Source organism: Ambystoma mexicanum, chromosome 3q (genome assembly GCF_040938575.1).
Source record: "Ambystoma mexicanum isolate Mex_15411 chromosome 3q, UKY_AmexF1_1, whole genome shotgun sequence".
Classification (NCBI taxonomy): domain Eukaryota; kingdom Metazoa; phylum Chordata; class Amphibia; order Caudata; family Ambystomatidae; genus Ambystoma; species Ambystoma mexicanum.
In genome coordinates this window covers 920,184,394-920,209,805 of record NC_090926.1, presented here as the reverse complement: position 1 = coordinate 920,209,805, position 25,412 = coordinate 920,184,394, and the positions used below count along the sequence as shown (strand labels likewise).

Below are 25,412 nucleotides of genomic sequence, written 5' to 3'. Positions count from 1 at the left end.
CACCGGTTGTGGTATTGAGTACTCATCGGTCCCCGACACAAGCGGACCCAAGCTTCGGCAGGTCAGTCCACTTCGCTTGCAGGTTCGAATGCGGCAAAAAGGACGCCTCGGCACCTACAGCGATGATTCCCAAATGGAACAGTGGCAATTTTTCCGCTCCAGGTGGATGAATCGACCCAGTTTCACTGCAGCAGGCTTCAGGGGTAAATGGGTCACAAATGCAGCAGACTTGCAAAGGACATTGCCACGGCAGGGCAACACGGTAACCGCGTTTACTCCGGTCCTGGCGCACTTGTCTCACTTCAGACCTGGGAATGCCAAGTATACAGGTTTCGGTGTGAGGGTGCCGGGGACACAGAGCTAGCAGTATACCAAGTTTCGAGGGCCTTCTGGAAACTGCGGCGGTGACAGAGCAAAGCAACTGGGTAAGCTGGTCAGTCCACTGGTTGGCTCAGGGACACTTCCGAGAAAGCTTACTTGCAAAGTTTGATGAAGGTGCCGAGAATAGTTGGTCCCACTATTCCAATGGGTCGAAGCATCTTCACAGACCTTGTAGGACGACCAGATCCAGAGGGGTCCCACAGGGTACCAAACCTTCCAGCGGGTCACCAGCAGTTCCTCGACTCGGCTTCATGTTGCAGGATAATTGGATCCTATCGTTTGTTCAGTGAGAACTCAGGAGATCGACATGGTAGTGGTGTTTTCTGCCTCCTCTTATCCAAAGTTCCCTTCGCGCCAAAACAGGGAAGAACTAATGGGAGATCTGCTCACAAATACACACTCCATACCTGGACCAATCACGGACCACGGTGGCCCCAGGCTTTCATGGCACTCCAGACACTCTGGCACCCAGTATGTGTATTGGAACCAGACGTTCCAGCCCACATCCTGGAGGCACACACACAAGGCATGCAGAAGCCCACAAAAGCATTGGGATTCGTGGGAAAGTGCATGACCAAATAAGGACTGACCCGGGTCGACTCGGCCTGGGGAAGGTGAAGGGGCAAGATGGCCAAAGGACAGGACAAAGAACCTCGTGGCATAGCCATTTTGGAGCCAGGCCACCTATTTGTGCCAAACAGGGTTAACATGGCAGGAAAGGGTTAAAAAGAATGCGAAAAAAGATAGCTGCCACCTGTCCTGTCCATGGCACATCTGCACAGTTCATTAAAAGTCCAGCGAGAGCATCTAGGGCCTTTGGAAATGACTATAGACCCAAGGGTGCTGTATGGTAAGATACATTGCACACTTCTGACATGTTGCACAGAAGTTGCAACATGAGGATAGGACTAAGGGAAACAAAATCTCCCAGTACTGACTGTCTTAAGGGCATTTCAGTTTCCCCATAAGAAGTGAACGAAAGCCCAGAGGAGTGCAGCTGAAGGCTGTGCTTCTCTGGCAAAGTCAGTCAATGGTGTCTAAACAGCAGCAAAATGTTTGTGGGTTGACACATGGAGGGAATATTACATACAATTATGACATCTTTCCTAACACCGGACCTATGGAATGCCCTGCCTCCCAACTTAAAAAATTGTGAGTCATTAGAACCGTTCAATAAATCCCTAAAGAGATACTTGTTCATCTCATACATTCTGGCTCATAAATGATGCTACGGCTTCCGTGGTGTTTGGTTTTGTTTTAGCGCCCTGATGCCTGAGGGCTTGTTTAATGCTGCTATATGCGTATACATACAAATAGAAATAGGGACAGATAGACGAAGTCCAGCAGCATAGAGGAAGGCTGCCAGGCCAACTTAACATAGATGCAACACTTCATCCTTTCACTGTGTCCTCAGACACTAGTTTCAGACCACGACATGATGAAGATGCTCATCTTTTATGTGAGTGACCTAAACTCGCAGAATAAGAAGGGGTGACCTTTGGCAAAGGATAAAGGAGCAGAAGGCGCATCTACTATTTAGGCAGGAGAGACATCTCCTAAAGGCAGACACTAGCCGGTTCCACACCAGACATTTCCCACTGAGGCAGACAGAAAAGGGGGCCATTTGCTGTTTCAGGAGACTTGCACTAGGCCAGGAAGTTAAGTTATTATTCTTATATGCACTACACAAGGGACAGAACACATTGTTTAGGGACTTCCTCCACAAACCTTTTTCTTTTGCCAGAGGTGACATTATCCGAACCTGTCTTTGCCTGCCTGTGCAAGTCGTTGACTGCGGCCGCACCAATAGACCTGTACCGGACCCTGAAGTCTTTTCCTCCCTCCAACATGCCTAAGAACCCCGCACGATGCTTCATCACAACACTGCTTTCCCCCTCTAGAGTAATTGTCATCCGAAAACGTAATAAGAACGATGATTCCTCTCTACGCATGCTCTGCTACACAGTATGACTGCATCTCTGCCACTACAACTTCTAATCGTGCGCGCTACTAAAATAGCTACTCGATTCTGACTTTAACCCTCCAGAATGCGACCTTTTTAGCCGTGCGCTGGTATTGTAACATGCTACTACCAAAATAGCTACCTGATTTTGACTTTAACGCACCTTAATGCGACCTTTTTAGCCTCCTGACACTTTTGTACGGTACCCACAACTTACTTGTTTATGACCTCTAGGCTTGTGCTGCACATGTATTCTACCTGTAACTTCATATCAATCGTAACTAGCACCTAGATGCCTGAGGGTTTTGTGTGCTGCTATAAATGCACAATTAAAAATAAAATAAAAATAGATATAACCAAGCTTCCAAAGGGAAGTTGAGGGATTTTCGAGACAGGAATCGCCATGACACATGGTGGAGAGATCACCAGGGAGACGGGTTTACTCATATTTCTCCCATGTTTATGAGACTTATTCATGCATAGATCTATACGTCCTATACTGCTTTGTCAGCAGGCCCCTTTCTATTGCAAGATAGAGCTCATAGATCTGTCCCCCAACCTGGAATCTAACCCCATCTCCATTTCTATGGGCCCAGTGACCCTTAAGTAGTTAGAGGGAGACAGTGCGGCCTTCCTCTTATTCAAAACACTAAAGACACCGAGCTCTGTACCAGGTGCGATGCCCTAAGGGCAACATTACACGGGTTCTCCACAGAGAACCCTTCTACCCTTAAAAGATTATGGACTAAAGAAGACTATAGGCTATCCAAAGAGATTAAGGACTGAGACAAAGAGCACAGAACAAGGGATTCAAGATGAAGCCTCGCAATTTACTAAATGTGAGAAACCACTTCAATACAATTCTGGCAAAACAATGCAGAAGACCTTTTGCAAAGAGTGAAGTTAATCTGCTTTGAGGAACAGATGTCATCCTTTTTGGCCTGAATTATATAACATGGATCAGTGGTCAGGTAGAAGCAAACACTGAGAGACACGGGAAGCACATCTCTCTATGGACTTCTCCAAATGGCTGTATGTGGAGTCCAGGGGTTTCCAGCCAATGGCAGGTCCACTGTATTGACAACTTTTGAAAGTAAAACATTGACGAAGCCAATACCTTGACAGTTAAAACATCTGAAGTTACAATTAAATCTCTTAAATCCAGTGAATCATTGGGACCGGGTGGTTTATCCTGCTTTTTTATAAGATACTCCACAGGCATCTCCTGGGTATCCCAGCTGAGCATTTTCATCTCAAACGATGCAGCTGTAGCGTCATAGACGGTGGGTTAACCCATGATCAGCATCATTCCGAAACCTGCCAGGGATCTGACGGTGGGCACCTTACAGAGATCTGCAGCACTGATTAACAGGGATGCACAACTATATACAATAATTGGGGCAAACAGATATACCAGCAGTCATTGGGGGAGGGGGGAACAATCAGGTTTTCTCAGCGTAGGGGACAGCCTTGGATAATGTTAGTTGGACTATAAACTGGACTATGGATAAACGTGGCACATAAAACCAAACCCCTGCCTCTCTTAATGTCACTAGATGTAGAGCAGGCATTCACCCGCAACAAGCAGACGTGTTTGAGACAATATGTCACAAGCTTGGAATGTGAAACAGTGATTTAAAATTGATAAAGGTCCCTTGACCAAATTCATAGCATATACCGGGGGGAATGGTTACTTTTATGCCTCTTTGTGGCTGATCAGTGGAACCCCAGCTAGGGGGGGTCTGCTAATGCTGCTGTTGTTCACAGCGGTGGCGAAGCCCCCAGATGGGCAGACCAGGTCGGGAGAAGTTATAAGCGGCATTGGCTATGATAGGAGAGTCACACGGCATCCCAAATTGCAGATGATTTATTGCTTACATTATCCAAACCATCCACCCCTGCCCCAAAAATCAGATCCATGGTGGAAGGCCATTGAAAGGCTTCTGAGCTTGAACAATACAGAGGTGCTCAACCTGATGCTCCACCTGATGCTCCAGCAGGAATCTCCCACCACCCTTAATATATCCACCCAATTTCAGTGGGTGGATGAAAGCATGAAATATTCAGGTGTTTTTATCACCAACTCATTTGCAGGATTTTATGCGGTAAATTACCCAGTGCCGTTCAGCGGGTACAGTGGTCATCGTAGAATTTGGAAATCTCGTTGTCCAGTTATGTTTTTACACTGGCTATTATACTTGATTTAGAAACCTTCATTGTGCTCCCAGATAAGGCAAAAGAACTCCCAATATTGTGATAGTATGTCCTTCATTTGGCGAGACAAATATATGCAGAATACAATTCGAGGGTGGAACGACATGTCCCAAAACACCCACTCAATCCAGCATTGACTAAAAGATGACCTGACAAGTTGTAAATTTAGGTACATGATTTGGTTACCCAGAAATGTTAAGACCACTGGGTTATAGCAGCTGCCAACCAGAAAATAAAACAATTAAGGTCTGGAATATGCAGGCCATTATATATGTGTGGGCCTCTTTGCAAGGAACACTTTAGTTTAACTGTAGAAGAGTGTGTGTAATATTTACACCGCCATCACTGGATAATTTACTAAACCCATGGGAGAAGGAGTCTCTCGAATACTTACCCTGTTTAAAAGACTGCCTTTTTCATGCCTCGGCATAAATGGACGACTTTTAAAATTATACATATATAGTTAGCCGCGCCACCCTAGAGAACAAATCCGTCAGCTACATCACACCTTGCATAATGACGTAAGGGTTCGACTACACGGCAAGACCTGAGGGCACATGTAGATTAGGGCTCGCAAAGCATTGATCTGGCTCCAAGGCAGAGAAAAAGCATATACAATTGGGTATTAATAATACATGGTATAGTCTAACACGTTACGAAGCGTGAGGCAGGGCTTAGTGGGAGAGGATACAGTGGAACCGGCCACCTTATCCATACATGGTGGTGGTGTCGAAAGCTGGAATGCTCTTGACACTATCCTACAGAAGTTGGGTAGGCTACGGGGCCTGAAAATACCAAAAGACTCTGCCTGGTGCCTCATTGGCAAGCCCATCAAAGAAGGGCCAATGGAGGCAATCGTCCTATCAGCAAGTCAGCACTGCCGGCGAGCCTGACAGTTACAGCTTCTGGAAACCGACGCACATTCCAACACCAATCCAGTGGTATCTGAGGTTTTGAGATATAGGGCCTCATTACACGGTTGGCGGTAAGGGTTTACCGGTACCGGTAAGGGCACCGGTACCGGTAAACCCTTACCACCTTACTACGAGGTCCCTTTGCGGGACCTGACCTTAACGGCTGGTTTTACCAGCCGTTAAGGAACGGGCCCGCAAAGGGACCTTGGTGATAATTACGGTACCGCAATTTGCAGTACCGCAATTACCTCCTTCCCCATTGAGCCCTATGGGGACAAAAATGGGAATGGGGAAGTGCCTTGGTGAATGGGGAATTACCGCCCCCGCTCACCTTGGAGTAGGGCAGTAATTCCGCCATCCACCAAGGCGGACACAGTAAAATAATGGCGGCAACCATGGCGCTAATAGCGCCATGGTTACCGCCTACCGTGTAATGAGGCCCATAGTGCTATGTAAAAGATAACATATCTTTTAAGGGACTTTTTACACAAAAGGGAGTGAGGATGACTAAAACATGTTGGCAAATGTAACAAAGCTCATACCTGCCTCACCTACCTCGGGTCCTCGAGGGCGGCAGATGGATGGCGGTATATAGGCTGAGTAGTGTGGGCTCACTTTGCTCTTCTTACCAGATCCCTACCTAAATAATAAATCACAGACCAATTATGTTTATGGAAAAGTTGTAGGCCGTAGGCATTTTATTTTCCTACAGAAAATACAAAACAACAAAATCAATACACTCCCATATGCTTTTGGGCACCTTGTGTCCAGTCTCAAAGTTGCCCAAGGCTCCTCCTGAGTCCTTGTTATCCCTGGGCCTTTCGTTCCTGGGCACATGCCGCCTACGACATGCTTTGGACTGTGTACCGAAAGAGTACTCAGCGTTCCCACTTCTGCCTGCTCCTTCTTTTTGGACTGTGTACTGAAACAGTACTCGGCGTTCCGGCTCCTGCCTGCTCCCTTCTTCTTCCGTTATTCTTGTTGGGTGGGTTGGGTGGCAAACATTTTTCCTTCCCCTTATCCAGGCATTAAGAGTCTACCCGAGAGAGGTGAGCTCTTTACCTGGTTTGTGCCGCCTCTCCTTTTCCTGGCTTACTTATACATCCCAGGCCTTTTGTTCCTTCTTGGGGGCCGGGTTTCCCCCCTGGCCCTTTGCTGTTATATTTCGCACCTTCCCCAGGTGCTGCTTCCTGCTCTTTCCTGGGCTTTTGTTGCTTGTGGCGCCGTTCGGACGCCCCTCCCTACGCTTTCGCGCCATTTCCCCCACCCCGCACCAAAACTCCCAGGCCCTCCATCGTCCCGCATTTCATGCGGCCCGGGGCCTGGGACAGTTTGGATTGCTCAAAAGCGAGCACAGCTCCATATGAAAATGATGATTGCACATGTTCAGGGACAATTCCACTGCGTCGACTTGGAACCTCTAACCCAATTTGTATTTAGAGGGATGAGGAGAGGTCCAGGCAGGGAAAGGGATTCACCTGACATGAAATTGCAGTAAGCACACTGTTCTCTACTGTTTGTTCTCCAAAGTGAAAATAAAATGTCAATACAGATATATTGAATAAAAAGAAAGCAGACACGTATGCAGGTGGCATTGGAGAACCGGAAGGCAGTGTAGGGGTAAGTAGGTATTTGGGGATACAAATCACTTCTGCAGGGGGCATGGGTAAACTAACAGAGGGGGTGCAAGCCAAAAACAAGGCAATACAGTACAAACAAGGTACTTATGAAAGAAGAATGGGTTAAAATAAAAGCCATAGCATTTCTTCGGGCAAAAGCAAGGTATTGCATGGGGCCTAATCAGGGGTACTATGGGGCAGGCGTCAGGGTGAACACAAAGCTTTTCAGTAGAATGAAGTCTGGGCACTTAGAGAGCCCCTTTTTGGGGGAACAAAACAGGTTGCCTGACTATATTAGGGTGAAATGTAGCCACGTACAGAGAAAGAATTTGGGTTAAACAATAATATGGGCATGAAAGGGCAATCATGCAAAAACAGCGTGCGGGCGGAAGACGCGTCAGTGCAAAAAACACGGCATTTAGTAGGTATTAATGGAAAAAACAAGGCTCTTCTAGATAAAGCCTTAACTGGAGAAGGTTGCGCGAGGTGCTCTCCCACCCCAGCGCACAAAGGGAGCTGAAAATGCAACCCTCCTCTTCCACTGCACGGCAGACCGTGCACCAGGTGGGCCAACGCTTTCAGCTAATTAGGCTCCAATCCTTAGCAATTAAATCTATCCCTGTGTTTGCAAACCCCACTCGCATAATCGGCCCAGGCGGCACATAATTGGAGCCACGGTGCTTTTCATGGAAGGGACGGGGATTTTCCGCTCCATTTTCTCAGGCCCACGTCGCCGTGACGAATGTAATAGGCGCGCGACGGCGCTCTACGCCGCCGCCGCACGCTGCTTTCCCCACAGACGTATTATGTCCCGTATTATATGGATTGACGTGGAACTGGTCTCTGGAGCGGCGTTCCCATTCTCATTTGTGGTTTATGGAGGTAATTATGGTTTCGATTCCGGCGGGGAAGGCGCGCGGGTTGCAAGAACCGTTCTTATGCAATGGGCGCGCACTGAAATGCCCTGGCTTGCACAGCTTTTTAGTATTTATAGTATTAAGACTTGCGAAGCCGTAACAGCAGTTGTGCAGATATGCACCGCAGTGCCCTTGGGTGGTAATGAAAAAGCAAAAGCCTTCCTAATGTACAAAATATATTCAGGGACAATTGAAAAGCACAACAGATGGCATTGTTATTTTAACAGGACATGTTTCTGGACACAGATTGCTTTTACATTTTAATGTGCAGGCCAGGGGGAAAAGCAACATGTTGCAATGCTTGACCACTTCCACAGCGGTTACCACCCACCCAGGTGTGGACTGGCCTATAGGGAACTCTGGGGATTTTAGCTGGTATGCCTCTGCACCCAGGGCCTCTTTTGTGTGGTATTTCCCTGTGTTCCCTTAGGAAAAGTTTTGGGCTATCTGAAAATGTGTAATATATGGCCACTTTTAAAATTATTTCCAGGACCTCTTGGTTCCCAGTCCACCCCTGCACCCAACCCCATTTCTGCTGGAAGATATTCTCCTCCCACTGCCCCCTCCCGCCATTTGGTAAATGTCTTTTCTTTCAGACAGAAACGAGAAGAGGAGACCCCGGAGGACTTCTTCTACTTCATCGACCTCCAGAGACACAATGCAGAAGTGGCCGCCTTCCACCTCGACAGGTACACCACTGAGAACATCTCTTCTCCTTCCCTTATTAACTCTGCGCTCCCTGCTTCTCTACCTGCTATAATCAAGTCAATGGGCCTTATTATGACTTTGCCAGTGCGGAATTATCGTGCTGGTATGACCGTATACCAGCACCTTTTCTGCACCGGCAAAGTTTTTCCGGTGGGGTACCTAATTTACCAAAGCTGGAGCTAAGTCAGGTGCCTTATCAGCACAAATCGCTGGTATTGCCGTTGCTGGTGCCGGTAATACTGGCAAATCCCCCAGTGGAGTCCAATGGGACTCCAGGGAATGGGTATTTACAACCATTGGCAATCTTAATCTGATGGTAATACCGCCGGACGAAGTGCTGGTAGCGGTAATAGAGTTTGCCGGTATCCTTGCAGATTCACAAATGGACACAGGTCTTAGCCAGTCTGTCTTCAGCCACATGTTTTATAAGCACCATGCATGCCCTTGCACATGTTCCTTGAACCGAATTTCATTAAAAAACCTGCATTGTCGAACCCAACAGTTTGGGCTCTTGGTTAGGCATTGGATTGGCATTTGAAAGGCACTGCCATAATATGCCCAGGAATGTACACCATTTGCCAGCTGTTGACATCTTGTGCCAAGATGCCTGAAAAATTCCCATACCTACAAGAAAAACAAATCAGTTGGCTTTGTCAATACTTGTGCACATAGTCTGTGATTATCCTGAAAACCTGGCCTGAGTGGGCTCTTGGGGACCGGAGTTCTACACATCTCTAGGCTAGCCAGTGGGGTGAATTCCAAACAATAAGCATGCTAGCCTCTGAGATTCCAGCGCTGGGAGAGAGGGAGGCCGGGTCCAGGTCTTTGCTTCCAATGTTCTTGGCTATTTGGGCAGCTGCTGTCAATGACCAGGCACCTGGCAACCCTTCTGATGTTCAATTATCTACCAGTCCACAGTCCTTTGTGGTTCGGATTAGGGCAACTCAGCCTGGGAAGGTTTGCCTAAATCCCTGCTCACTCCACAGAACGCAGGGATACGCTCTAGAAGCAGGCTCGCGACGGAAGTCAGAAGACAGAACACAGAACTCTAGTCCTACATAACGTGCACTGGATGCCTCTGCCGACCTGCACTCAGTTCCCAGCGGCTTGACTGCCATGCAAGGCGGCACTTTGTACCACAAATTTCTCTAGAGAAATGTGAGGTTGTTTCTAAAGTATGGAAAGTAGCAGCGCAAGGATATCTTTAATCCATCCACATGTTGCTTTTCAGGTAAATGCGTTTTTTGTTTTATATGACCGAGGTGCCGGTATAAAAGCGTGTTAGCCAGTCCTCTTTGGATTTTCAGGACTACCTTTCAGATAGTTCTTGGGAGCCACTGACGTTGGTGTGGGTGATTCATGCCCACGGCTTTTGCACTTTGAGAACTTTTTTTTAACCTAAAATGTTTTTTCTTTGTAATTTACGTATAAGATACTGGTTCATGCTTTAAATATGGTCGGAACACTTTTGAGGATGGTTCACAGCTCTACAGAAATGAATTGGCGTATTAGAAATTAGCCTGTCGAGGTGGGATACTATCACACCGACCACCTAGATCCAACCAGATCTGGCACAAACTATCCCAGTGATGTGGCGGCCCTGAGTGCAGCCAACCTGTAGTGTGGCCAATGCCATGACGAGGGGTGTGCCCTGGAGCAATCAAAGCACGGCTAGTAAAGTCCACACCCTCTAAGAATCTGATACGGTTCTCTGACCCTGGTCCAGCAAGCTCAGGACTTGCTTTTTTCTAACCTGAATGTGACCGGTATTTGCCATTTTTCCTGACAGGATTTTGGATTTCCGACGGGTCCCGCCAGTGGCTGGAAGGCTGGTCAATATCTCCAGCGACATCCTGGAGGTGGCCCGGAACGAAGTCTTGCAGAGTGTGTTCTTTGTCTCACCAGGTAGGCCGCAGGTTCCTACGCATGCAAAAGAAGGCTGTGGTTTGAGCAATGCATATTTACATAGGGGAGCATCAAGGACACGCATCTGTACCTCCATAACGTCCCAGTACTGGCAGACTTTCCTAGAATTGTGTCCTGTGTCTCAAACTGTTTCCTTCCTTAAAGAATACTGCTTGCATGTTAGCAATGTGTCATGATGAAAACATGCATAAAAACAATAGATGCTGCAACTGAATTTTGATAGGATAAATTACATAAATAATGATCTTGACGAAACAAATACGTTGTGTTAGATGCATAAAAATAGAGAAACCTCCATTGCATTAGGCTGGGTAATTCTCCATTTCAACATGGGCATTCTGTTGGATATAGCAAACCATCTGCAAGATGCGTATCCCTCCTCATAACTGGGGTGACCAGATTTTTAAAAAAAGGGAAAAAAAAGGGACAGGCCATAGACATAGAAGTCGGACTAACATAAATACAAATACCACTGTAGTCCTACTTTTATGTCGCTGGCCTGTTGTGGGGGGCAGAGAGGAGGTGTGCTCACAGGCACACTCCTCTCATTGGAGGAGGGCGCCAGGGAGGAGAAGTGGCAGGAAATGGGGGCATGAAAAGAATTTCATGCCCCCATTCACGCAGGAAGAGTCGCGCCGGGACCCGATTTCGGGATTTCAAAATTGGGTCCTGGCAAAAACCGGGACCATAGCCACCCAACCATGCAAACCCCAGGCAGGGTTTCTAAAATGAAAACAATTCCTGGGACGTCTGGTCACCCTACTCGTAACTATCTCCACTATATGTTTGTTTATTACTTGTAATCGCACCAGATCCAAAGGTATTTGGGCGCATTGCATAAGGTTACTCACACCTTGGTTGTACATAGGAATACATTTACAGTTACAGTGTAGTTATATGATGTCAAAAAGCATATTTACAGTAATAGACTTTTACAGTATAATTACATAGAGGAGCATATTTACAATAATACATTTTTACAGTATAATTACAAAGAGGTGTCCAGAGTATAGACAAGCACTAAGGCAGGTGAAAACTATAAAAAGTTCTGGTAATATGTGATATCCGTTCAGTAAAGTGCCTGAAGTCCACTTAACCGTCAGAGTCTTTGAGCTGCTTTATAAGGTTGTGACGGAATTTTAGGTATGATGGTTCTAGGGGGGAAGGAAGTGAGTTCCACAGCTGGGTAACCTTGACTTGCAAGCTGCTTCCTCCAACTCTGACCAGTTTGAATCTGGGGGTCAGAAGACAATTTGTATTGGAGAGTCTGGTTAATCTTGTCTCAGGTTTAGTGACAATTCTATTCACAAGATAGGGGGGGGCTACTTTATTTACACATTTGTGTGGAAGGGAAGCGACTTTTAAGTTTTATTTTGTCAAGTGTGGACAACCAGTTGTTGGCTCTTCTGATGTCAGAGATATGTATTCTCCTTGCAATTCCAAGTGCAGCTCTGAGAGCATTGTTTTGCTGAAGTTGGATTTTCTTGGTAGTTTGTGTGCTCGCCCCAATGTACATGTACATAGCATTGCAATAGTCTAGCTTTGATAGTATAAGTGCTCTGGCAAGGGTAATGCAACTGTCATTAGAGAGGAAGGCTTTCCCCGCTCTAATCAGTTTGCAGGTGTAGGCTGTGGTCGAGGCCAGCGTATTTACCTGTTTGTTGAAGGATAGGGTAGAGTCCAAGTAAAACCCCAGGGTTTTTACTTCCTTAGCGACTGGGATGATATTATTGTCGATGTTAAGGGCTGAGTATTTAGGACTCAATTTTTTGAGATTTGATGGGGTTCCCAGGATGATGATCTCTGTCTTGTCATTCAGGCATAGTCCATGGGTAGCCATCCATGCCTGGATGATGAGATAAACCTTATTCACCAAGGCCAAATCCTTATCATAATCACCAGTAATCGGTAGGAGGATCTGCATAATTTGTGTAGGTGATACCCAGATGATCCAGATCATCGAAAAGGGGCTTGGTGAAAATGTTGTATAAGGGATGTGAGACACATGATCCCTGGGGCACCCCAGACGTGATGGGGATAGGGTCAGCTGAGGCCATGGGAGAGAAGACTCTTGTGGTACGATCACTGAGAAAGGATTGTATCCACGCGATAGCTTCTGGGGAGAAGTGTGCTGCTAAGTCCAGGTGGCTGCACAAGACCTGGTGGATGACCAGATCGAAAGCGGCCGATAAGTCTAGTAGTAAGAGGAGGGCTAAATCGCCTTTATCCCTAAGGTCACCGATCTGGGCCTTCAGGTCAATTAGCACAGTTTCTGTCCCGCGCTGAGGCTGGAAACCTGATTGTCTTGACCCTAGCAGGTAATTGATTCCAGGTGTTTTGGGATTTGTAAATATGCCATTTTGTCTATGATTTTCAGAAGAAAGGGTACCGTGGTGATAGGTCGGTAATTAGTGGGAATCAGGGGTTCTTTTTTTAATAAGGGGAGCACCATCTTGAGATTGGTAGGGATAGAATTGGTGGCAAAGGATGTGTTGATAAGTTTAGTGATGAAAGGTGACAGTCTCTGGCTACGTCCTTTATAAGTTGGGCAGGGCATTGGTCACCATGACAGTTGGAAGGTTTGAGTCAGAGTATCGTTTTTTCTGTTTCAAGAATGGTGACTTTAGAAAATTTTAACCGGGGCACCTTGACAGTGTTGGTGGGAGTAACTGAAGTGGTGCTGTTGGACGTGTTGGTAGTTAGCGAGGCTTTTTTATTATTCATTTTTATTTGTAAGGTCGCAACTTTGTTGGCCAGTGCTTGCTGAATATTCAAGCACCAAAGTGTGTCCTTAGTACAGTTGTCTGGTACAGGGATGGGTGCTTTTAATTATTTGAGGATAACGAAAAGTTCCTTCATACTTGGGCTATTCTATTATTATAGTATTCACGTTTGGCTGAGAGTATTTCCTTTTTGTATAGGGCAGAGATGGCACTCAGATTGTTCTTATTTTCTTCATATGGGTGTGATTTCCACAATGTCTGGCATGATCTCTTTTTGGTACGTAAAGTTTTTAGGTAGGGTGTATACCAGGAATTGAGGTGAGCCTTGGGTTTACTTTGTCTAAGTTTAAGTGGGCCTATTGAATCTAGGGATGTGGTCACAATATGGTTGTATTCCTTGACCAAAGGATCAGGTCCCAGATTTTCTGGGATAGCATTTAGAGTGGGTATAATAAGAGGAAGTAGATTGTCACAGGTGATGTTTTTTTGTTTCGAGTGGGAATGGGTGGAGCTAGTGAAACAGGCAGGGAAATGGGTTTTGCAGTGTCAAGGGTAAAAGTTATAAGGTGGTGATCCGACCATATCAAATGGGATATGGAGGAAATAGTAACGTTACAGTTGTGGTCTGCTATTCAGTCCAAGGTTCTTCCTCTTGTATGTGAGGGGTCGATTACTTTCTGGGTGAAGCCTTGTTCTGATAGGATATTTGCCACATTTGATGCATGTGCATCTTTGGGGTTGTTATATCATAGGTTGAGGTCTCCTAGTAGTATAACTTGAGAACAGTTTTTAGATTATTGGATACAATATTGGATAAGTCGTCCTCAAACGTTCCAATAGGGTTTGGTGGTCTGTATATCAGATGGATCGTGAGAGTGTTGGCGCTATTTAGATTGAGTTTGGCCGATAGGTTCTCGCAGGATTTGGTGTCTAGATGGGGTATGAGTCTAATTGGTAAATTGTCTTTAACAATGAGTGCGATACCTCCTCCACGTGTATCAACTCTGTCTGATTTTAAGATAGTGTATCCTTTAGGGATGGCTAGCGAGAGCGCTGGACCTGCAGCGGCGTGCAGCCAGGATTCAGTGACTGCTAATAAGTCTAGTTGTTCTAGCTGTATGATCTCCGCTATCTCAATGGCATGGGCAACCATAGATCTCGCATTTATTAATGCTCCTTTGAAAGTATGGCAAGCTGGGGCTACGGGTGGCGAGCTCAATATAGTTTATGGAAGGTTGACCTTAGATTTATGAGTAGAAGTGTCTAGAGAAGGTGTGGATCTGTTATTACCGGATACAAAGTTTCTGGCTTGAGGTTCGTACAATTTGGAGAGTCTTGCACAGAGTCTTCCGTTTCTATCACGAGTAGTACAGGGTTGTGTTATCAGTGGTTCTTGCATGATTGGTTTAGTAGGCTTTTCTTTGCTTATAAAGGAGGAAGGTAGTGCTGGGATAAAGTTAAAGGAGCTATGGTAGGGGTAGTTAACCAGTATATTCCCTACCAAAGCAGTGGCTAGCGCAATAATGAGGAGAGTCAGTGGACTCCAGGGAATGTACATGTTTTAGGAGTGCTGCAGGTGGGCACAATCACAAACACAGTTTGGCAGTGGACGCAGTCAAAGTTAGGCAAAGTGGTAGGCCACGTTAAGGCAGATGGGCAGGATGCACAAACGCAGTCACAGTTTGCCAATAGGCACAATCAAAATTAGGCAAAGTGGTAGGCCACGCTAAGGCAGATGGGCAGGAAGCACAATCACAATAGCAGATTAGGAATAGGCACAATCAAAAATAGGCAGACTAGTAGTCTATGTTGAGGCAGATAGACAGGAGGCGCAGTCGCAATCGCAATATGGCTTCAACATATAGTCATCAGTATTACAGCAAGTGGGCGCAAACAGGGTGGATGGAGACAATATTAGCAGCATTGATAACACAACAGGCATAATGCATTAGATAGCGGCGTAGTATATAGCTACCATTAGGATTCCCAGTGATATCAGTTGTTGCAGTTTGTGGCATATGTTTGGTACCTGATTAGTGTAGATATCTGTGTCCATCTTAGGCGCGAGCTGGATTGCAGGCAGTGTACATTTACGGTGTACTTGTGCCCCCCTGTGACTGTCTTTTTTTAATATAATGGTTTTGTGGCTTGGGCGCTCTGGGTGTGAGCATAGTCTCTGGCCGGGGTAGTTTGTAAGTCAAATGGCGGCGATGGTAAAGGGTGTAGGGTTTGCAGTGTCCAGCTCCGTGCTGCCGGTGCAGACAGGAGGGGCCTTGTACTACGTGGGCCTTAGGCGTGGTAGGCCGTCTTTAGCCTCTGGCTCGCCTTCTGGCTTATGAGCTCCACGTAGGAGGGTTGCTAGGCAAACATAGTAATCAAAAAGGCGCACATTTTGGGCGGCGGCCATTTTAGGATCGCGGTGAGCAGATCAGCTGCTCCTTGTGGTGAATGGCTGACGGAGCTTGCCACAAAACTTGTAGTGGGGGTATTATGGCTCAGTGGAATGCCCCAAAGCCATTGATGTAGATGGGATCATTCTGGGTCAGCTCAGGACATCTTGTGCACATCGGGCACGGTTTCCAGCGAAGTCTAGCTGTCCCTGCAGCAAGACGACTTCGTAGGCGGACGATGCAGCTCGGCACAGCTGCTTCTGGGTCTTGCAGAGTACAGTTTTGCCACACTAGGTTTTGAATTGTGACGCCATGAAGACAAAACTAAAAAAAGGGCTGCGTTTCTGATTAAAAAGTGCAGGTCCCTTGTAAGCTTCATACTTGTTGCTTGTAGTAGAAATGCTAACTTTAGATTCACATATAAGTGATGGTTGCAGATATACATGAACTTAAACATATGATACCTCACACATATATGGTCTGTGTGATGCACATGATGCGTGTGTGATATACACATGCTATATGCATAATAAACAATATATATTAGATGTCATTTATGTGGCATACATTATATATACAACATATGTGGCGTACATATGCATTTTACATATTTCAGCTGAAATTTTACAAAGCAAGGGATGCAAAATCAAAATGAAAATGTGCTGCTAAAACGAATTGGTGGACACTCTGTCTTTCCGAGCTCTGCCACATCCCTGGCAGAATTCAGCACCCAAATGAATCACAATCAGGCCCACTGTGTCATTCTGTGGTACATGCAGCTCTGCGTGGATACCCTCTCAAAGCCCCTGACACTGCACTATGGGGCTACCTGGACCAAGGGACTTTAAAATACATTAATCTAGAAAGAAAAAAAGAAATAATTACAAGATTGCCCTGTAGTCAAATACATGTGCTCATCTGATTTAACTCTGCATCATATCAGATAATGAGCCCAATTAAATATACTAAATCAGTTTCATACTACCTTTAGGACCAGACACAAGCCTTGGATGAAGTGCTCATAGGGGCCCACTGAAGAGGGAGTGAAGTTGCATGGGGAATGTCATATTCTTGAGATGTCCCTTTACTTTATAAATGTGCAACGCACACCAGTGGCGGGAAGGGCGCACAAAAAACATATGAACAAGACACAACAGGGGTGAACACCCGCCAGAAGCAGCAGAGCTGTCTAAGAATACCCATTATCTAAACATGAAGGTCTTCAAACAGCGTTTGAAAAATTCTTTAGAAGGGATTGAATTCACATTTGTTCCAGGTCTCTTCATGACGAGGGCCACCAATTTCAGAGCATGAAACCTTCTGTATATAGTCAAATTAGCGTACGCCATGCACATTGTATTTGGCGAAGGGGCAAACTCACTCGGGGCACTGTAAGGGTGCAGAAGTAATGGAGCGACAGAAAGGTGGAATGCTTTTGGCTCTAAACATTTATTCTCATGAAAAAAAGGAAACCACTATATCCCTATTGCTAAGAGGGGTAGCTCTGCCTCAACTAATAAACTAAGGTTTGTCAGAACTTCCTGCAAATCATAAAAGTCCATCATCGTGTCTAACCTTCTTCTGTCCCTAACACTTCTATTCGACTAAGGAGAAGGTCTCTAGGAGAACCAGGAGGATGCTGTCATCCTTCTGGACAGGAGATTTTGCCAGTTCTTAGCATGTTTTGCCAGAGAAAGGGTTCCTGTTTCCCTGGCTTTCTTTCACTGTTTGCAACAAATATAGGGGATTACTCCCTATCCCTGGTTGCTTCTTCTTCCTTCTGTACACAAGTATTTCAATGTTCACAACTACCAGAGGGGATGCCTCCCTTCCCCTGGTTTATTCTTCTCTTCTACAATTGCACTGAAGAAGAGATATTTGTCTTCTCTTGTTTCTTCACTTTCTTTGTTGATGGATTACCGGTGTGGCCTTTCCAGCCAGGTATTGACATGATGAATAACTACTTCTCTGCTTATTCCTCCTGGTACATTCTCCTGCCAGGTGATGTGATGACTATGAGCACTCTTGATGCTTTGGTACTGTTTTATGGGTGTGAGTCCCAGACTTGCATATTCTGCTACTTTGGATAGTCTACCTGGTGTACTCTCCTGCCAGGTATTGTGTCTATGATGAGCACTCTCTATGCCTTGATATTGTTTTATGGGTGCTAGTCACAGACTTGCATATTCTGCTGTTATGGGTGGTCTATTTGGTGCACTCTACTGCCAGGTACTGTGACTAGGATGATCACTCTTGATGCTTTGCTTTGGACTTATGAGTGAGGGTCCCAGACATGCATATCCTGTCTTTATTTGTAGTCCACCTGGTATACTCTCCTGCCAGGTACTGTGCCTGTGACGATCAATCTTGATGCCTCTGCAGTCCAATATTGTTCTTGCCCTGTGGTCCAAGACCCTATTTGTGGAGCCTTTCTGTATTTGTCCACTGTTATTCCACTAGCTTGGGTGCTCTATGTCTCCCCTGCTAGCCACGTAACTTTTTTCTCTGGTCTACGGCGTTGTCAGGGATCTTTAGACGCCAGCTGTCAGCCATGTGATTTCCTTGCCGTTGTTCGCCTTCGGTCTGCGTTGAGTCCGCAGGGGCGTCGTTTCTCCTGGTGGCTGGACTTCTACTTCCCACTTTCTATGACCTTCCAGTTCGTTAAGTGTTTCTACCTCGGTTTCTCCTTCATGTTCATTTGACACTGGACCGTCTCTGGACTCGCTTTCCCTTCTTGGAATGTCCCAGTCTGTTCTCTTTCTCCAGCTTTCCTGAGCTTCACGGTTCCTCCAGGGAGGGTGGTTCGACAACGCTACCCTGTCCTTTCCTTTTAAAGAACCCACTGTGATTAATTATCCATATTGACTGGACTCTGCATGTTGGTTCTTTGGAGTATTACTCATCACTCTGCGCATCTTCCTCACTGCCATGATTCAGAGAGGTACTGATGTTCTTCCTCGTCTCAGTTTTTCTACAGGTTTCACATAGGTAGTCCCTACTCTTCCTCATCCCAGTACTTGTTAAGGAGGTGGAAGGGTCTACCTTGCACAGGTACATGAAAGTGTAGGGGGCTACATGATCTTCTATGGGATAAGAGGGCGAGGGAGGTTGTGATGGGGTGAGTAAATACTGTTCTCCCTAGTGTGTCGTCCCTCATCCCATAAGGGGTTTCCCTCCCCATGCTATCCTCCCACGGTACACCACCCCAAGGGGGATTAGTGGGCTGTGGCTGCACTTCTGTGGCCCCATGAAAAGACCCCCCGCCCCCTCTATGGGAGAAGGGATGACATCCAAGGGTTCGTCACAGCACGCAGTACAGTGTTGAGGTTGTTACCAGAAACATTATTGTATGTTTTGGTTGCCGAAATCTACCTAATGGCTCACTGCATTTCCATCGAGTAGAAAGAGAGAGGGAATGAATCTGCAACCTTTGGCTCGCCAGTTGTTATGGAATAAAACTCCCATGAGCCACAGCCTGCATAGTCAATGGTGAGGGGTCACAGTTGCCGTAGTAAAATATCTGGAAACCATGCCATTGCTGACGCTAGTTAGGATGAGTAGGAAGCCCTTTTAATTAAATGGCTGTGCAAGTGGGTGCAGGTGTGGGAGGTTTTCAGAAAGAATTGCGGGTTTGTAGTTCCTCTCCAATTCATTTACTTGGCTTAAGGAGTGGACAGTCTGACCTAGAATCTGAAAGTCTTTCAGCAACTGATGGTGGCCTGAAAATGATACAGCATTTAAAACCTGATCATAACACGACCAAGAATTAGGAACATATCTGTATTTCAAGGAGCAGCTGTAGTTCAAAAACCCAATTTTATATAAGAAATACAAAGCAGTAAGTAGTACTGCACTCGGGGCAGTCTTTAATTTAACTTTTCAGTGTTATGCGGATGACATTCAGCTCTCTTTCAGGCTCCCCTCAGCCTCCTCTGCTTTCTCGTTCATTCCTCACTATCTATCCGCGATTCAGGATTGGCACGCCTCCAACGATCTCTGCCTTAATGCCAGTAAGATGGAGATCTTTCTCATTGGAAGCCCTGGTCCTACTTTCTCTCGCTCACTCTGGCCGACCTCCTTGGGCCCTCTACCTTCGCCTTACTGTGTTGCAAAAAACCTTGGGTCATCTTCGACTTGACTCGCTCCTTCTCCCCTCACATCACATACCTTGCCAAGAAGACCCACTACAAGCTGCACCTCCTCAGAGGTATACTTCCTTTTCTCACTTTCTCCCAGAAGCTCACTTTCTCCAGAGCCCTGGTTCTCTTTAGACTGGGCTACTGCAACAGGTTCTTTCTCAATCTGCCTTCCTCTACTCCCCGCCCTCTGCAACTAATCTAGAACAGGATTGCAAGACCTATCCTTGGCCTCAAGCCCAAGGACTGTATCTCTCCAGCCCTGAAACTCACCACTGGCTCCCGTAGCTGCAAGGATCAAGTTCAAAACCCTCTGCATTGTCCACAAGCCTGATCCCACACTACATCCAACTCTCTCTTCCAAAATCCCTTCCTTCTCGAGCCCTTGGCTCATCCACCTCCGACTCTGAGGGTCAGCCGCTTCTCCAGGCAGAGAGTGGGGGTATATCTCTCTCCACTGCTGGTGTCTCCCTCTGTAATGGCCTCCCTGCCATTCTCAAACTTGAGCCGGACCATCTGAAGTTCTGAAAGCAGCTCAAGACCTTCCTTTCCTCCTTTGCTTTCTCTCTCGCCCTCCCCTGCTGACCTGCCTGTCTGCTGTGTGACTGGTTGCTTGGCTACCCTCAGAGTCTCACTCTGTACCAGGCTTCTCTGTTAACAGCCCCCCCCACTACCTCCGGGCCTACCGTCCACTTAGGGGATATAACTGTAAACCCTACAGTCCACTGCCTACTTGCAGTTACCCAAAGCCACGCTGCCCTGGCTGCACTTGCTCAGTGCATTCTGCCCTGATTGCACTTCCCCCTTCCCTCTCCCTGGCACTTGCCCCTCTCCCTTCGCCCTGCACTTCGCATTTTGCACACTTGCACAATCAGAATGACAAAAGGCCTGGTAAGATTGTTTGTCCTGTCCTCCCTCTGTCTTCCCTCTCTTGTCTTGTCGCGCCTAGAAACACTTGTGTACAGGCGCGTTATAAATGACATATTATATCATGTCATAACCTATCCAGGAGCACAGATTCTGGATTGGCAATCATAGTACATTTGCTTCAGTCATTGATTTTTTAAAATTCATTGTATCTCTTGGCACATTTATTGAATTTGTTAGAAATCAGCATTGCATGTGGGCAGTCTAACGCTAACTATTGAATGACCACTCACTGTCAAGTATAGTGCCTTCATCATATGCATGCCTTCAGGCCTTAGAAGTAACAGGAGTGTGTTCTAACATAGAAAATGTAAATCCTACTTCCAGCAGTAAAGCAACTGGTGTACATTATTAACCAATGTGTTTGTCTTGACAGCAAACAACACTTGTTTCTTTGCCAAGTGCCCCTATATGTGCAAGACGGAGTATGCAGTCTGCGGGAACCCCCACATGTTAGAGGGGTCCCTGTCGGCATTCCTGCCCTCGCTCAGCCTCGCCCCAAGACTCTCCGTTCCCAACCCGTGGATTCGCTCCTACACATTTTCCGGAAAAGAAGAGTGAGTTGGCCAATAGCAGTGCGTGTTAAGGGTGTTGTTACTGAACAAAGCCACACTTTACAGGGTATATGCTCAAGGTGTTATTGCCAACATGAAACTGAGGATCCAGTGTGCAGTAGAGAGATAGGAAGGGTGTCCCAAGATCAGTTGCCGCAACAACAATCGACTAACTTCATACAACCAGATATAATATGCATTAAGGTCATCCAGAGGTTACCCAGCATAAAGAGAGAAAGAGTGTACAACCTCAAAGGACTCTGTGCCAATGACTCTTGGAAAAGTGACATGCAGATGAGTGCCCCAACGGTACGTTTGGCATAAATAGACTACATTTGGCAACCAGATCAAATTATCAGGCTACATTTTCTAATTTTATTTTGTATTTTTTCATAACACCAATTTGCAGAGGACTATTTTAAAGAACTTTGAGAAGGTAGAGGCAGATAAAAGCAGAAAACAGTCAAACCTTACAAATACAGGAGAGCAACGTGAACAGTATGAGCAAAGGTAACAATCAAAGTAGCTTCCAGAACATTCCTAGTAAACCTGTGGAGTAAGAAGCCATAACAAGCATCTCAAAACCAGTGTGCCACAATTCAGTGAACTCTCCCATGCAGGTATCATTGAAGATGCTCCCTCAGCCCGGACTAATTCTTCTTGAATTTGTAAATGAAGGGTTCGAGATGAATATCTAAGGGGGGGTGGGCATTCCCCGTTTTGCCCCAAACACTGCCAAGGATCTTTTTCCTAAACACCTTTCCTTGTTTAGCAGGTACACCATGAGGTTCTAGGAAGCCATCTTAGGTCCCTCTTGCCCATGTGTTTCCTGATACTGAGATTGAAGCGGAGCTGTTCCTGAGCTGCTAGATTCTTGTGATTCACGCACAGAGTCTTGAGGAGAATCTGATGTTTCATGTGGAGCCACTGCAAGTCCTTCAGGGCTGGGGAGATAACAACCTGGATCTACATGAAATATTGGAGTGGAAAATGAATGTGGTAGAAATGATCGAAATGAAACTCTTTGTATGAGCCTGTGTTATCTTAATTCTTGGTTGCATCTCCGTAATGTGGGGAGGGTCATATTTTTAGAATATATAGTGTTGGAAGTGTGTGTTTTGGGGAATTCATCCTGAGTGGTATGCTGGATAACTTATCAATGGATAATAAGACCAAAATATTTACATTAGTCACAACGTGTGAAGGCCTTCCCAGGCCAATCAGATGTTATGTTGATTTATGCCACTCACTGTACTACCCAGGGGCAGTCTCCAGGCGCTCAAATGGGCTAGTGCATTTTAGGGTATTAGAACCCAAAACAGATTATTACATTTATTTTCTGAGTTCCTGCAGAGACCTGACAATGGTAAATCCTAGATACTTCGCAGGCACGCTGTGATGATGTTACAGGCGTTTCCTTCATTAGGTGTGCTAAGAAATAGTTGTGAGTCATCTGCATACAGTTGTAAGTTAGAGGTTATTGGTGAATTGCACGACCAGATCAGCCAAGGGTGGCCGATAATGTAACTCTGGGGTACTCAACCGCTGATTGGGCAGATGAGGGATATGAACTCCCTAATCTTTACTTGGTTGGTCTTTTATTGCTATTTTAGTGCATTACTCCAAATGGCCATCTTGTTTCCTAGACTTTTGAGTTCTTTTTGTCTAGTTTACAGTGTCATAGGCTGCAGAGAGGTTCAGTAGGATCAATAGATCCAGGGATGGACAGGTGTACAGGGAGCTCTACAGATTTCCTGGCACGCCTCTGCACCATGGGCCGCTTGTGATTAGGTACCCTGCTTTTCTGCTTCTCTTACCCTCTCTCATGCGCCCGCAGCCTTTCTTCCAGCTCACATCATCCCCCACATCCCTGTGAAGTAAATCATTTGCTAAAAGGCTTCCAGTATGTCATTCTCACCTTTAATCAATGTTATATGTCACTGTTCTGATATATTAAGCTACATTGTAATCCCTATATGGGGCAAAGGTATTTTAGTTTCACTATTTGGATCTATTCTTTTAGCATAGTTTCATGTGGGAGGCGTGAGACTTAGTGTGATTTGGGCCCCCTTTCATGACCATTTCCAGGGCCACTTTTGGTTCTCAGTACAGTCCTGAGTACAGCCAGTGTGTTCCTGTGAAGTGTCCCAGGAATTTTTGTCTCATGTTGTGCAGGCTGCTTTCCGTGCTTCTTTGAGGTCTGAATCCAGATTTGTTCATATTAAGCAATTTGTGAAATTCAGTATATCTAGTCAATTGGTATATCATTATTTTCTGTAATAATTTACCTATGAAGGAGCTATTTGAAATGGTTTCTGAGATATAGGAATCTGGGTTCTGTTTTTTCTCTAATAGGGTGATGGTGGCTGATGTACCCCATCTTGAAACAACCACTTCTGCTTCAACTAGTGGAAACAAAGATTTGGATCAAGGAACAATAATTTTTTTTAGCTATTTTTATTAGTTATTATCTAGTTTTGTATATAGTGTAGAAATGTGCCATCACCATATTCCCGTAAATGAATGAAACTTTTAAGCCTGAAGAAGGCGTTTAGACTGTTTACATGTCGACACATGCGTATCTGCATTGACCTTATTTCATCTGAGAAGTTGGGTGTAATTAAACTAGAATGAATGGCAAATTCTCATAATTACATGACATTGATTCAAAATGATAGTATAATTTGGACATTACATGAAATTATTTATTTATTTATTGGATATTTGTAAGGTGCCTATACAACAAATGGTGTTTCAAGGCGCCATAAGACAAATTGGGCAGGGGAACAAAAGAGAAATATAACAATAACGGTCCTAGAAGACCTTGTGACATTTAGATTGTGCAAGTGCAGTAACAAGAAGTGCGAGGGAGAAGGGGGGGAAGTGCTGGTTTGCGTGAAAAACAAAGTGCTAGGCTGGGAAGGGGAGAGCAGGGCAAGAGGAGAGAGTGCAAGTTGAAGGGGCTTTTGGGGGGAGTGGGTCACAGGGGCTAGACGAGTGCAGAGGGGAGGCCAGGTGGGCAAGTGCCAGTGATGTGATCCAGTGAAGGCAACCAAAGAAGTGTCCCGACAAGAAGACTGTTCGCTTTTAGAACGAACACATTTACCCGTAGACAGTAAAACCTTTCCTCCAAGAGCGCAGCCTGCAGGTCCAAAGACACCCGACGGGCCACCAGTTTGGGTGAAAAGTCAGGTGCAGCAACGAGCTAAGGGAAAAAGACAAAGATTACAGATACAACGAGCCTCTACTACATTAGCGAGTCCGCGCCGCACCACCCTTAGCAACCCCACTCTTACCTGCAATGTTTAGTGGAAAAGCGAAGAACCTACTTGAGTTAGGAAGTGGTGATGACAACAAATGAAAATGTTCAGTTAGTTCCAAGAAGTAAAAGTCCCAAAAACAACTAACCCGAACGGCACGAGGTCGCAACTAATGTTCAAAATAAACACAATCCAAGGTATAGCAGCAGAGCGTCCTAAGGAAAATCGACATGAAACAGCAAAGCGTCCCCAGGTGAATCCAACAAAGAATACAGCAAAGTATCCCAAAATGAAATCCACCTCAATGAAGAAACTACACGTGACCAAGAGTTCATCCAGCGGAGCGTTCAGTGGTCACTTTCAGGAGTAGGATGCCTTATGGTGGCACAAGCGACTAACAACTAGACGTTCTTTGTGAAATTTTTTGATGCAAAAGAAAAACACAGGGATGACAGCAAGCTAGATTTGAACGTCCACGGCCAATACAAGAAGTTAGTATTCTGCGGGGAGAGTCCTGGTTTCACACGCAGTGGCTACACACAGAACGAAAGGATGTGTGCAAGTGTGCAGCGTTCGTGTTCAGACAAGACGAACGTAGCGGGAACACAGAATCCGATTAAGGGGCAAGACAGAAGCAGAGTCGGTTGAGATGCCAGGGGTCTGGTAGTCAGGGGAGCTTGCAAGGGGGGAAGGAACCAAGCGCCGAGACACAGATGCAGGATGTTCCAAAGCTCGTAGTCAGGAAATAGTTCAGAAGTCAGGAAACCAGAATGTCAAGCA

The 25,412-nt window shown here is 45.8% G+C and overlaps 1 protein-coding gene across 1 annotated transcript in view; it reads left to right on the top strand.

Annotated features, from left to right (window-relative positions):
* The window catches only part of FAM20A (FAM20A golgi associated secretory pathway pseudokinase), a 277,967-nt gene that overhangs the window by 206,817 nt on the left and 45,738 nt on the right, over positions 1–25,412 (top strand). The window contains exons 5-7 of the mRNA XM_069655076.1: positions 8,605–8,697; positions 10,506–10,621; positions 21,195–21,375. Of these exons, the coding sequence (XP_069511177.1) occupies positions 8,605–8,697; positions 10,506–10,621; positions 21,195–21,375 (390 nt within the window). The remainder of the gene's footprint in view (positions 1–8,604; positions 8,698–10,505; positions 10,622–21,194; positions 21,376–25,412) is intronic.